Raw genomic sequence first — 14,172 nt, 5'->3', positions numbered from 1 at the left:
TGGTTGCAGTCAAACACGCCCCCACGATGAGTGACAGCTGTCTCACTGCAACCAATCACAGCCGCCGGTGGGCGTGTCTATATCGTGCAGTAAAATAAATAAATCATTTAAAAAAAAGAAAAACGTGCGTCTCCCCCCAAATGATACCCAGCCAAGATAAAGCCACACAGCTGTGGGCAGGTATTCTCAGGATGGGGAGCTCCACGTTATGGGGAGCCCCCCATTCCTAAAAATATCAGCCAGCAGCTGCCCGGAATAGCCGCATCCATTAGATGCGACAGTTCCGGGACTCTACCCGGCTCATCCAGAATTGCCCTGGTGCGTTGGCAATCGGGGTAATAAGGAGTTAATGGCAGCCCAAAGCTGCCACTAAGTCCTAGGTTAATCATAGCAGGCGTCTATGAGACACCCCCAATGATTAACCTGTAAGTGAAAGTAAATAAACACATACACCCGAAAAAATCCTTTACTTGGAATAAAAGATGAAAAAAACACCCTCTTTGACCACTTTATTAAATTCCCCAAATACCTCTCCAGGTCCAGTGTAATTCTCACGAGGTCCCGTAACGCATCCAGCTCTGCTACATGAAGCTGACAGGAGCGGCCGTAGAACACCGCCGCTCTCTGTCAGCTCCACGCAGCAACTGAAGTGAGCCACGCTGTCAGTGGTGCTGTCACTCAGGTGAGTGATAGCACCACTAATCACGTGGCTCACTTCAGTCACTCAGGGAATTTGCGGTCACAGGTGAGTCCTTCATGTGTGAACGCAAATCAGGCTGCGACAGAGAGAGAGAGCGCTGCGCGATGTCAGTGAAATCGGGTAAAGCTCTGACGTCACTGCTGCGGACTCCTGTGTCCTGGCACTGACCTCGGAGGTTCACCTGAGTTTATGACAGCACACAGAGACAGAGCCGTGGGATGACAATGAAGTCGGGTGAAGTTCATCCGAGTTCATTCTCATTGCCCGACTCTGTCTGTGTCTGCTGTCAACGAGCATGTAGCAGAGCTGAATTGCAGGGGACCGCACTGACAAAAATGCATCCAAAACGCATGTAAAATGCATGCATAATGCATCCAAAATACATGTGTTTGGGATGCATTCTTTTTGTCAAAACGCAGTGTCATGTCTGCCAGAGGGTGTGCTTTTTTCTGCACTGGTCAGGACGCAGTTTACACACGAGCCCTTAGGGTTTGTACATTAGACGTCTTTTTCAGGGTGGTGAACCTATTGAGTTTTTAAGAGGAAAATGCTTCAGAAAACTCAGGGAGTTTTATTTCCCATAGTGTTATTTTTAACATTTTTTTGTGGCTAATTTCCTAAACAATTTTTTGACCGCCAGCTTTTCTTTTGAGCATTTTTCCAGTATCTAATTATACTAGCGTTTTCTGCTTGTTCTTTTAAATTACATTTTACAACAAAGAAATCAATGGTGGTTTCTTAAGCTAGAAAGCGTGCCAAACACTCACAAAGGCACCCAGGTGTTTTCCGGGAGTGATTTGAGCCTTCCCATTGATTCCGAATATAAAGTACAGAGCAGAAAATGCTTGAAGAATGGTCATCTCACTTCTTTGGCGTCTTTGGAAACCTAAAGTGTTTAAAAGACGATCAAAATTGTGAACAGCAATTAATTTTTGCCTATGTATTTTCTTTGAGCGTTTTCTGGACACTTTTTCAGACGGGTTACAGAGTGCATCCACCTGACATAGACGTAATGTGCACATACCCTTACTAAGATAGCCAGACCATCATTTGAAATTACAGAGTGGGCTCAGAAAGGCCATTGATCTTATATCCCTACCTTGTTTAGTATTGCAAAGAAAAAGGTTTTCACGAGAAAGTGCCAAATGTCAGGCTTGTCGCTCGGTGAATGGTGCTACATTTCCTGCAATGTGACTGTACAGAAAGATAACAACAGCGCTAAAGTGCGCAGAGGTAATTCCAACCTTGACATGGTCTAATAGCAACAATGTGTAACATATTATGAAGTGCATGCAGACATATCATTATTTCACAGCATGTGGAATCCAGAGTGGTAGATTAGCACAGATACAACTGGTGTTTCATACAAATGGACATGCATATATAATATTCAGCTTTTATAGATCCCAGCTAGAAAGTATGTACTGGTACATGTGTAAATGTGTATGTAGTAGAGCTGTGTGTAAATGTGCATGGAGTAGAGCTGTGTTTGTGTATAAATGTGCATGTAGTACAGCTGTGTGTGTAACTGTACATACATCAATGCTGTGTGCATAAATATGCATGTAGGAGAGCTGTGTGTGTAAATGTGCATGTAACAGAGTTGTGTGTAAATGTGCATGTAACAATATTATGCATATAGCAGTGTTGTTTTTAAATGTGCATGTGCAGTGTTATGTATACATGCACTGCAGAATGTATATAATGATTTTTCAGTAAAGCTTTATGTGACTGCAGAAAAACACTAACAGATGTATTAAAGGGAATTTGTCAGCAGGTTTTTCCTATGTAATCTGAGAACAGCATGCTGTAGGAGTTAAAAAAATCAATTATGTTTCTCTTATCGGGTGGTGTGTTGTTTACTTAAACTAGAGGCTTTATCACCTTGTGATTATCAATTCTTGGACTACAATGTCATGCACAAGGCAGTTTGGCATGCCCCTTCCTGTGATTGACACCTCACTATTGATGTACAATGTCTATTGGGAGCCTGGTGGGGGTGTGACAGCTCTCAGCTCCTGCTGCTTTGCTAAATCTTAAAAATGTGATTGTGTCAGAACAGCTGCATACAGTAATTAAGTGATACATCGCTGGATTCAGAATCTTTTTTCCTACATTATGTTCCTCTCAGATGAGCTAGCAAAAACCTGCTGACAAATTCAATTTAACTTCCTATTCTACTCTAGTGCATTGAAATTAGTAATAGTGACCCCTCCACTTTACACCACCAGAAAAATTTTAACCAGTAGGAAAAAATGTATTTCCTAGTTTCTAATTTTATATCTTTAGATAAGGTGCATATTATAGTCAGAAAAATATGGGTGTGATAAAATTTTGTTTTGACTTACCATTCCTAGGTGTCCAAAAATCCAGCTGCGCCTTGGAGGCTCTGGAAAGCAGCTGAGTCTCTTGGCATTGGCTGAATATGCCTGGATGTAAAGCGCCACCTTTAGGACAGTGCGAGCAATAAGGGCAGCAAAGAGCAAAAGTAAAGCAGTGATGGTATAAGTTCTGAAGGGTGTGTGCTCTAGATTTAGCACATCCAGCACATGATCCACTATGGGCAACATCCTGATTATAAAAAGGGGAACAAGAAAATAATAATTAGGAATTATTATAAAATAATAATAATAATAATTAATAACAACAATTCATCGTTATTACTATTATTGATAACAAAATATTTTTATATATATATATATATATGTATATATATATATATATACATACATACATAAATACAGAACTTTCTGTTACATTTAAAAAATGGATACCAGACACCTCATTGAAATCAATGGGCTCTTCTGCTTCAGTTTTGATACATTTTGAAATACAGTCTATGGTCCATGAGAGAAGTTTTGTCGCTTATCCATGTTATGTAAATAAAAGCTTATAACCTGACTTTAAATTCATCCATTGGTTTCATAAATTACTCTTTTGAAAGCTGAAACCCTCCAAATTTGGTTTAGGTTCTGAAAATAAAGTCGCTGCAAAGCTGAAATATTGATCATTTAATGAACACAGAAAGGTCAGATTTTGGCAAGACTAAAGTTTTGTCGCCTTGTCATATAATGCACCCAATCCTAGTTCACATCCTCACCTGTGCTCACTAAATGATCGCTTAATTAGTGGGTGTCTATAAAAAGAAACCCAGCACCCCAGATCTTCACTTGAACTGCAACTTGACCTCTGACAACATGCCAAAAATCCACCGTGACCAAAGCCTTGATTATCAAGAGGCTGAAGAACAGATCCACTGCAGAGGTGACTGGCACCTTTAATGTGTCTCAGCGTCAAGTAAGTATTAAAAAAAGATTTGAAGAGACTGGAGATATTTTTGACAAGCCCAGGTCCGGCAGACCCCACAAGACAACTTCTCAGGGGGAACGTTAGTTGGTTAGAAAATCCAAAGCCAGCCCCTCTTCCACTGCAGCAGTGCTCCAAAAGGCCTGGTCACCTCAAGTCCTTGTGTCAACTAGAACAGTTTGTAGGATTTTGTCTCGAAATGGCCTCCATGGTCGAATCAGTGCCCAGAAGCCAGCACTAAACAAAAGGCAATTAAAAAAACATGTTGGTTTTGCCAAGTCCCACAGCCTGCTAAGCAGATGGACGCTGGAAAAGTGGCAGAAGGTGGATTTCTCTGATTAATCTTCAGTTAAATTACACCACAGCCACCGCAAATACTGCAGGAGACCTACTGGAGCTCGTATGGATCCAGAAAACAATTATGTTTGGTGGTGGAAAGATCATAGTCTGGGGTTACATTCAGTATGGGAGTGTGTGAAACATTTGTAAGGTGGAAAGCAATATCAATAGCCTAAAATATCAAGAAGTATTAGCTACCTCTTACATTCCCAATCATAAAAGGGGTCAAATTCTGCAGCAGGATGGTGCTCCATCTTATACATCCATCTCTACAACAAAGTTCCTCCTAGCAAAGTAGATCAAGGTGCTCAAGGACTGGCCTGCCCAGTCACCAGACATGAACATCATTGAGCATGTTTGGGGTAGGATGAAAGAGGAAGCTTGGAAGACAAAAACAAAGAATCTAGATGAACTCTGGGAGACATGTAAGACTGCATTCTTTGCTATTCCTGATGACTTCATCAATAAATTGTATGAATCATTGTTGAACCACATGCATGCAGTCCTTCAAGCTCATGGAAGTCATACACAATATTAAATATGGCACTAATAGCACCACAACTTCATTCACCAATGTTATGCAACATATCTTTGTATTAGAAGTTAATTATTTGTTTGAATTTCACATTACTTTCTGTGGGCAACAAAACTTTTGTCCTGCCAAAATCTTACCTTTCTGTGTTCATTAAATGATCAATATTTCAGCTTTGCAGCAACTTTATTTTCATAACCTAAACCAAATTTGTGAGGGTTTCAGCTTTCAAAAGAGTAATTTATGAAACCAATGGATGAATATAAAGTCAGGTTATAAGCTTTTATTTACACAACATGGATAAGCGACAGAACTTCTGTCAGGGACTGTAGATCAATTTTCCTACTAACCTGTATTTCTCTGCTTTTAAAACAGAACACTAAAAATGTGGGTGTGAAGAGAGCCTAATCTTTGTACTTATGTCAGAAAGTTGAGGAAGACATCCTAAAAGGTTTTACATTTTTTATTTGCAAATTGCTCCGAACTTGTGGACCTGACTATTTCTGTGTCCTCGTAGCAAAATGTCCAAACTGTATTTAGCCACAGGGCTGGAAACCTATAAAATAATAAATACAGCTATCCAGGGTCCAGAGCGGTCTTTATTGATAAGCTATAATAGTGGATTCATGTCTACGGGACACATCACGGTTGTAGTCAATCATTGGGGTCAGCAGTGGTGGTACACCGCACAAGTAATATGAGCTCAGTGATTGGCTGCAGTGGTGGCGTAGTCTGGAAGCAGAAAAACTAAGTAATATAGTCATATTGAAAATGGTATCTGATCTGCCGACTAGATAGTATAGATGAGGAGGAGCTGATCAGATTGATATACTTTTTAGTGGAAGACGTTTCTATAAAGCTTGCATTTTATTAATTGAAATACCGGTTGTTTGTAGGCATATGAGTGCAGTGGGAGGTCCTATTCAGTGACTGACAGTCTTTACAGTGTGTATGTCGCGGGCGGAGGAGGGGACGTTGCGCTCTCCCACTGCTCGGGTCCGGCTGCCGCTGCTGCTGCGGCCTGCTGCTGCTCGGTGGCTCGAGCGATGGGCCGGATCCCGGGGACTCGAGCGGCGCTCCTCGCCCGTGAGTGAAAGGGGATTGGTTGTTGGGATAGTTTATTGTCCGTGACGCCACCCACGGTTGTGGTGATTAAGTGGACACCACCGCTGCTCTGTCTGGGGAGCCCGGGAGTGATGGTATGGAGCAGCCAGTTGTTGATTTGCCCCTCTGTGGTTAGGGGGTTTGGTGGTCCCGGGGCCCAGTGATGGGGTTGGTATGGTGGACAGGCGGGTATGGGGCCTGTGGAGGTGCAGGGGCGCAGGGGCAGCGCTGTGCCGCACGGCACGAAGGTACTCACTCAGCCAGTAAACACGCCACAGTTCTCGGTAAACAAACGGCTGGTTGGACGGGTCCCTCGGACGGTTACGGTGCTGATGTTCCCTGTAGTTAGCGGTGACGGTCTCTTCCCTGCACCTATGTATAGTCTTTTTGGTAGCGATGGATTCCCACCGGTTACCCGCTCCCCGACCTGGATATGAGCCGGAGGAGCCCCTCTCTTGCCCGCAGGCGCTGGCCCTGGGAAACTGGTGCCTTCGCGGTGGCGGTGTCTCCCCTTAACGGTCGGACTGTTGCCTTCAATCGGGACTTAGTTGTTAGGAGACAGAGGTCCCCTTCACTGACGGATTTGGCAAATTATGGCGACTCCTAGCCTTGCCGGGATCCGAAAGGCCCCTGCCCTGGTGCTGACTGTTCTTTGTATACCGCTCCGGTACCGCCGGGTCACCACCCGTCCACGGTCCTTTCGGCAACCTCCGAGCAATCTCTCCTACAGACGGTCACCGCCATCTGCCAACCTTGCTGTCTCAGTCCGGGGCACACACCTGGACCAACTTCAGGCTTCTTGCTGTCACTTTTCTCTGTCACTTCTTCTTTCTCTCACTACAACTCCACTGTTTACTCCTCCACGTCCCTAGCTTAACTGCCTGGTTTTCCCGCCTCCAGGGCTGTGAACTCCTCGGTGGGCGGAGCCAACCGCCTGGCCCACCCCCTGGTGTGGACATCAGCCCCTGGAGGAAGGCAACAAGGATTTAAGTTTTGACTTAGGTGTACCTGCTGGGAATGTGGGGTGCATGTGGTGTTGTGACCTGTGACCCCTGGCTTGCCCAGGGCGTCACATGTACATGGAGATATAGCTGTCAATCACTGAATAGGACCGCCCACTGAACTTACATAACCACAAAGTTATACTCAATCTTGATGAAAAACTGTCTATATTTTTCTGCTCAGCTTCTCCTTACATACATCATGCTGTTCACTAATCTGACTGCATGTCCAACATGACATGCTCCTTTAATGATACTGCCAGATGAAAGACAACGGAGCGCTGGAGTATTTGCTAGTTATTACACCTGGGGCTAGTAGCCTGACATTAATATGCATATAACCACCTACAATTTGACGAAAGCAACCGTAACTTCCCGCAACCATAAATATTCTACAGGTTTTGACAAGGAAGGATGTTGCACAACATATCATAACATCCATCTCAAGCATACATCTCATCTAAATCTACTTTGAATGTTAATGTTCTGTTTGTCTTTTATCTGCACAAATTGCAAACAAATTGAATTGCACATTTTTCTGAAGCTGTTTTTTTGCAAAAAGCTTAGGACAGAAAAAAAGGTTTAAAGGGAACCTATTATCAGTTTTGGGGCCTATAAGCTGCCGCCACCACCACCAGTGGGCTCTTATATACAGCATTCTAACATGCTGTATATAGGAGCCCTGGCCGCTGTGTATAACATAAAAAACACTCTGTAATATTTACCTAATTGGTCGCTGAAGTTGAGTTGAGCCATATGGCCATCTTCGTTCTCCGGTGCCGGCGCCTCCTCTTTTGGCCATGTTCGTCCTTCTTCTGAAGCCTGTGTGCATGACGCGCCCTACGTCATACACACTCGCCAGTCCCGCGCAGGCGCACTACAATACTGCCTATGCAGGACCTCAATGCCTGCGTGTGTGCATGACGTAGGGCGCGTCATGAACCCCGGCTTCAGAAGAAGGATGACAAAGATGGCCGAAAGATGCGGCGCCGGCACCAGAGAACGAAGACACCCACCTGACCCAACTCCACCGCAGCGACCGTTTAGGTAAGTATTATAAAGTGAGTTTTACGTTCTACACAACGGCCTGGGCTCTTACATACAGCATGTTAGAATGCCGTACATAAGAGCCCATTGGTGGCAGCTTGTAGGGGCTAAATCTGATGACAGGTTCCCTTTAACTATTTTGGCTGTTCTGCTTTAAACAAATGAGTTTCACATCATGATCAGCAGACTCCCTCTCTAGTGGGCTTTATTACATTCAAAAATGTAAGTGAACATGAGAGGAGAAACCTTATTATAAGGCCAAATTCAGGCATCTGTCAAACATGGTCCATGTACAGACTGGCCTGGGGTCTCCAGGCCCAAATCCAACAGATTACTATATGCTTATGAGACTGCTGCGATCAGGCCAGAAGACCTATGGCTGGGCCGTTAATGATGAACATGCATGGAGTATGGTAGCGAAATCTACAGCAGAGTGGATTTTGTAAAGATAATCCACTGTGTTCCTCAACTCCAGTCCTCAGGAGCCACCCACAGTGCATGTTTTCAGAATTTTCTTAGTATTGTTCATGTGTTGGAGTCATCATTAAATGATCACCTGTGCAATACTAAGGAAATCCTGAAAACATGCACTGTTGGTGGCTCCTGAGGACTGGAGTTGGGGAACACTATCCTAAGTTAACAAGTCCATTCAAAATTCAGCTACTCAGGTGGTCAACTGATAGACATAGATCCAGATATCAAATAATCAGTTGTGCTTAGGTCTAACTCATCAATCATCATGTCACTTGGATTGGGGAAATATGATTTTGATATAAAAGGAGTTGTCCAACTGTTTTGTACATTTTAATGTGTGATACCCGTCAGAATGTGTTCAAAACCCCTGCATGGCTATTCAAAAATCTGTCACTAAGTTTTTGCTACTTTATCTGAGCTCAGCATAACTTTCATTCTAGCGATGTTTTCTTTATTAACCCCTATGCCTGAAATATGAGCTCTAAAAAAGCTTAATTTAAGATTAACTCAGCCCCTTTATGCTCTATTAATAGAAAAATAAAGTGCCTCCTTATCTCCAGCCATGTTTATACAAGTTACATCAGTCAGTAAAATTACAGCCCAAAAACTGGAATAAAAAGTCTACACGGCACCTGGGACATAGGATAACTTGTACTTTACGTATAGAGATTTCAAAATCAGATAGCAGACATAAATTATCCTTAACCTCTCAACTATAGTCAATAAAATAGTCTTATCGACGATAGTAATTTAGAACATGCTCACCTTTGATTCTCATCTGTTTAAAGTGTGGCAATATATAGTATAGCTCTGTAACATTGTATACTATTTGATACAATTGGTTGCATCAGTTACACACTCGCACAACCTCAGGACTCGGCACAAACTTAGGATTAACGCAATCTTATGATTCGCGCAACTTTACGACTTGCCATATTAGGCTATGTGCGCACTAGAAAAGTGATTTTTCTCAAGAAAATTTCTTGAGAAACTTCTGGGAGATGAAGATTACCGCACCTGCGGTAAAAAACCGCACCAAAACCGCGGAAAACGCATGCGTTTTTGCCGCGGTTTTGCTGCGGTTTTTCCGCAGGTTGGTCCCTGCGTTTTTTTATGCTGTAACTGCAATAAATAATATAGATAATGATAGATAATCGATAGATAGACAGATAATGGATAGAGGGAAAGATGGATAGATGAATAGATAGAGAGATAGATAGAGAGATAGATAATAGATGAGAAAGACCTATATAATGTCCCACCTCCCTGCATATTCTAAGCTGGCACCATTCATTTAGTGGCACTAAAGGGTGCCTAGCCTTGTATTTTGCCAAAAAATAAATAAATAATTAAAAAAAAAACGACGTGAGGTCCCCCCATCTTTTATAGCCAGCTAGGGTAAAGCAGACAGTCTGCAGCCTGCAGACCACAGCTGGCAGCTTCACCTTGGCTGGTAATCCAAAACAGAGGGCATCCCACGCTGTTATTTTACATTAAATAACTAATTTAAAACAAAAAACGTGGGGTCCCCCCAAATTGGATTACCAGCCAAGGTAAAGCAGACAGCTGTGGTCTGGTATTCTCAGACTAGGGAGGTCCACTGTTATTGGGCACTCCCTAGCCTAAAAATAGCAGGCTACAGCCGCCCCAGAAGTGGCGCGTCCATTAGCCAGCTCATCCCGTTGCCCTGGAGCAGTGGCAAAAGGGGTAATATATTGGGTTGATGCCAGATGTGTAATGTCACCTGGCATCAAGCCTTAGGGTTAGTGATGTCACGCGTCTATCAGATACCTGACATCACCAACCCAGTCAGTAAGAAATAAAAAATAGACAACAAAAAAAGTTTTATTTGAAAAAACACTCCCCAAAACATTCCCTCTTTCACCAATTTATTGACAAGAACAATCAAATCCGGGCTCGGCGTAATCCAATAAGGGGGTCCCACGGCGATCCATACCATAGTCACTGTCCCAGTCAATGTAGAACATAATGTTCCATATTGGCTGGGAGAGTAATGCAGTGACCTGAGCTAACATCAATAGGTCAGCCCAGGTCACTGCAGGGAATGACGAGCGCTGCCATCAGGAGGTTAGATGAGATCATTACCTGCTGTGACGATCTCCTACATTGCTGACGTCAGCGCTGTCACTGACTTCTATGCTCGCCGCGTTCTCAGCAGTATCACGAGAGCCCGTGACGTCACCGCTAGTGACAGTCTCGGGCCGCCCGCGAGACGGGCATAGACGGCAGTGACCGCGCTGACGTCAGGAGGCAAGAGATCGTCACAGCAGGTAATGACCTCATCTAACCTCCTGACAGCAGCGCTCGGCATCCCCGCGGCTGTCAGCACTGCAGCATGAGCAGCTGCTGATACTGCCGGCAGACACTGACATGCTGAAGTGCAGGCAGCCGCGGGGCTGGAGCGGGATACAGACTGCACAGGCACCCGACGGAGGAAGTGCTTCTGTGCGGCGTCCAGGGAGTGTGATCTGTGTGTTTACTCTGCTCCGCTTCCTCTTTCTGTCATAATGACATCACTCCCTGCAAAACCACAGGCAGTGATGAGCATTACCGCAGGTAAATTGCGGCTATACCGGGGGTATACCGCACATGATTTGCTACCTGCGGTATACCCACGGTATTTCGCGATTACATTACAGTGAACGGAGTGAAATACCGCAGCTACCTGCGGAAAAGAAGTGACATGCACATTTTCTCAAGAAATTTTCTCAAGAAATTCTTCAGAAAGAATTTTCTTGAGAAAAAAACGCAGTGTGCACACAGCTATTTTTTTTCCCCATAGGTTTTGCTGGGAAATGTCTGAAGAAAGATCACAAACATTTCTCTATAAATTTCCGCGGCAAAACCGCGGGTAAAAACGCAGTGTGCACACAGGGCCTTACATACAGTATGGTTTTGTATAGTGCAATAGGGCTGTAATAAAGGATTTGCTGCAAATTTGGTTTGCTGATTCTACACCACAGGTTTACAAACGTTAGTGTTTTGCTGGCCCTCACTAGCTAAGGTGAGTTTAGGGTCAGCGAAGGCCTAGGCACGTGATTGGTGCACAGAGGAAAGGAACTGTCTAGGGACATTAGTGCGTGCAGGGTTCAGCCTCAGGTGAGAGCTTGGAGGTGACTCCATGATCCCCTCCTAATCTGCTCACCTAGAGTCCTTCCATGACTAGGCGTGACACCTGCAGTCACATAGTGACAACACTACTCACAAAAAGTTAGAGATATTTGGCTTTTTGGAAAATTTCAGGATGATCTTAAAATGCACCCTAACCTGTTAAGGTGAATTAATGTGACTTTTGAAAGCACGTATCCAACTGTACAAGGTTGCAGAACTTTTTGCACTTGCTGTTCTCTAACAAGGAGCTTAATTGCAAAATTCACAAAAGGTGTTTGATCCATGAATCACACAATAAATTTTGGGGTTCAATTACAATTGGAAGTTAAACAGTCCTTCTCATCATTCTGTTCACATTTTGATATGAAAGGAAGACGACACCTTAAGCGGGCTTTACACACTGCGATATCGGTCCCAATATCACTAGCGTGGGTACCCGCCCCCATCTGTTGCGCGACACAGGCAAATCGCTGCCCGTGCCGCACAACATCGCCCAGACCCGTCACACATGCCCGGCGACGTCGCTGTGACCGGCGAACCGGCGAACTGGCGAACTTTCTAAGGGGGCGGTCCGTGCGGCGTCACAGCGACGTCACTGAGCGGCCGCCCAATAGCAGCGGAGGGGCGGAGCTGAGCGGGACGTAACATCCCTCTCACCTCCTTCCTTCCGCATAGCGGCCGGGAGGCAGGTAAGGAGAGCTTCCTCGTTCCTGCGGTGTCACACGGAGCGATGTGTGCTGCCGCAGGAACAAGGAACAACCTCGTTACTGCTGCAGTAACGATATTTGAGAATGGACCCCCATGTCACCGATGAGCGATTTTGCACGTTTTTGCAACGATGCAAAATCGCTCATCGGTGTCACACGCAACGGCATCGCTAATGCGGCCGGATGTGCGTCGCCAAATCCGTGACCCCAACGAGTTTGCATTAGCGATGTCGTAGCGTGTAAAGCCCCCTTTACAGTTGATCAACAGTACCTCGTTATTGCAAGGCTTCAGCAGGATGTTCTCAGATAAAAGTGGCCACTGAGCTTAGAGTGTCACAGAGTGTCATCAACAACAGGTTGCAACAGAAATACAGAGAAACAGGAAGAGTCACAGAAAGGCATAAAAGTGGGCGTCCTTTGGCCACATCCCACAATGATGACCACTTTATTTTGTACAGTGCCATTTGGAACCGGATGATAATCGACACACAACTCCAGGCACATTTAATGGAGGTGAGAGGCACACAAGTGTGACATCAGACCATTCAAAACCATTTACATCAGCGTGGTCTGCGTGCTAGACAACCTGAAAGGGTACCTGACCACATCACCAGGCACAGGTGTCATCTACGCTGGATGAGGGACCAGTGGACCTTAGTGCTATTCACTGATGAAAGTCAATTCATGCTGAGCAGAAATTATGGCCACCAATGATGTTGGAGATGTCAAGGAGAGCGCTATGCATCAGCCACTGTTGTCACCAGATGAGCCTTTGGTGGTGATATTACAGTGTTGGCAGGTGTGTGTCTAGTCACTACAGAACTGCCCTACACTGTGAATGGTACAGTGAGAAGACCCTACCACTGGAATAACATAATTAATCTTTGAGGTTGCATCTTTAGGGTACGGCTGCTGGAGATTGGGATATCTCAAATGGAGTGGCCTACACTTTCTCCAGACCTAAATCCCATAGAAAACCTATGCGATCAGCTGAGCCACCGTGTAGAGGCTCATAACTCTGTATCCCAGAACCTCAATGACCTGAGGTCCACCCTTTAAGAGGAGTGAGATGCCATGCCTCCGCAGACAGTAACTCCACTTGTAAACAGCATGAAATATTGTTGTCAAGCTGTAATTGATGCGCAAGGCGACATGACAAGGTATTGAGACATTGCCTTTTTGGGAGGAGGGTTATACCCACCACTGTTGTTGGCTTTTATATCAATTAATTGTTTGAGATGAGGAAATCACCATTGCATGCTTCTACTTAAATCCTTTACTTTTATTATAAAATATCACTGTAGCGTGAACTTTTCATGTTTTACATAAATTTCACCAAAAACCAAAAATCCCTATCTTTTTGTGACTAGAATATATCCAGGAGTTTTTCCACAACCTATATCACAAAGGTAGGGCTCAATTCCCGTGGACACACAGCTCGTTATAGGAATGTAACATAACAAGTTAGGAGCTCTAAAGGGTTATTCTCATCTCAGCTTTTTTAAGGTGAAAATGGAATATTTCTGTCTGGCTAAGGTAAAGCTACAGATACAGCAGAGAGAGTTGAGGTTTGTTCCTGGTTTAATAAACATAATTCTTTAAAGGGAACCAATCACCAGGATTTTCGTAGATAACACAAAGCTAGTGCTATACAAGTATTATACAATAGATTTACATTTTGACTTGCAGGACCTGTGTGAAGTCATACCCATGTGACCAGAAGGGGCGCAGCCTCAGCCAAAAGAAAAATGTTGCTTCCTGGTATCAGCTTTGTTGGCTAAGGCCCGCCCCTTCTGGTCACATGGGTATGACCTCAGCATACGTCCTGTA

At 44.3% G+C, this 14,172-nt stretch overlaps 1 protein-coding gene across 1 annotated transcript in view; it reads right to left on the bottom strand.

The window, feature by feature from the left end:
* Positions 1-14,172, bottom strand: part of CYP4F22 (cytochrome P450 family 4 subfamily F member 22) — a 143,486-nt gene that overhangs the window by 107,999 nt on the left and 21,315 nt on the right. The window contains exon 2 of the mRNA XM_075336096.1: positions 3,049-3,271. Coding sequence (XP_075192211.1) covers positions 3,049-3,270 — 222 coding nt within the window. The 5' untranslated portion in view covers position 3,271. The remainder of the gene's footprint in view (positions 1-3,048; positions 3,272-14,172) is intronic.

This window comes from Anomaloglossus baeobatrachus, chromosome 2 (genome assembly GCF_048569485.1).
Source record: "Anomaloglossus baeobatrachus isolate aAnoBae1 chromosome 2, aAnoBae1.hap1, whole genome shotgun sequence".
NCBI lineage: Eukaryota > Metazoa > Chordata > Amphibia > Anura > Aromobatidae > Anomaloglossus > Anomaloglossus baeobatrachus.
Note: the sequence above shows the minus strand (reverse complement) of the source record. Positions and strands in the feature narration are given on the sequence as shown.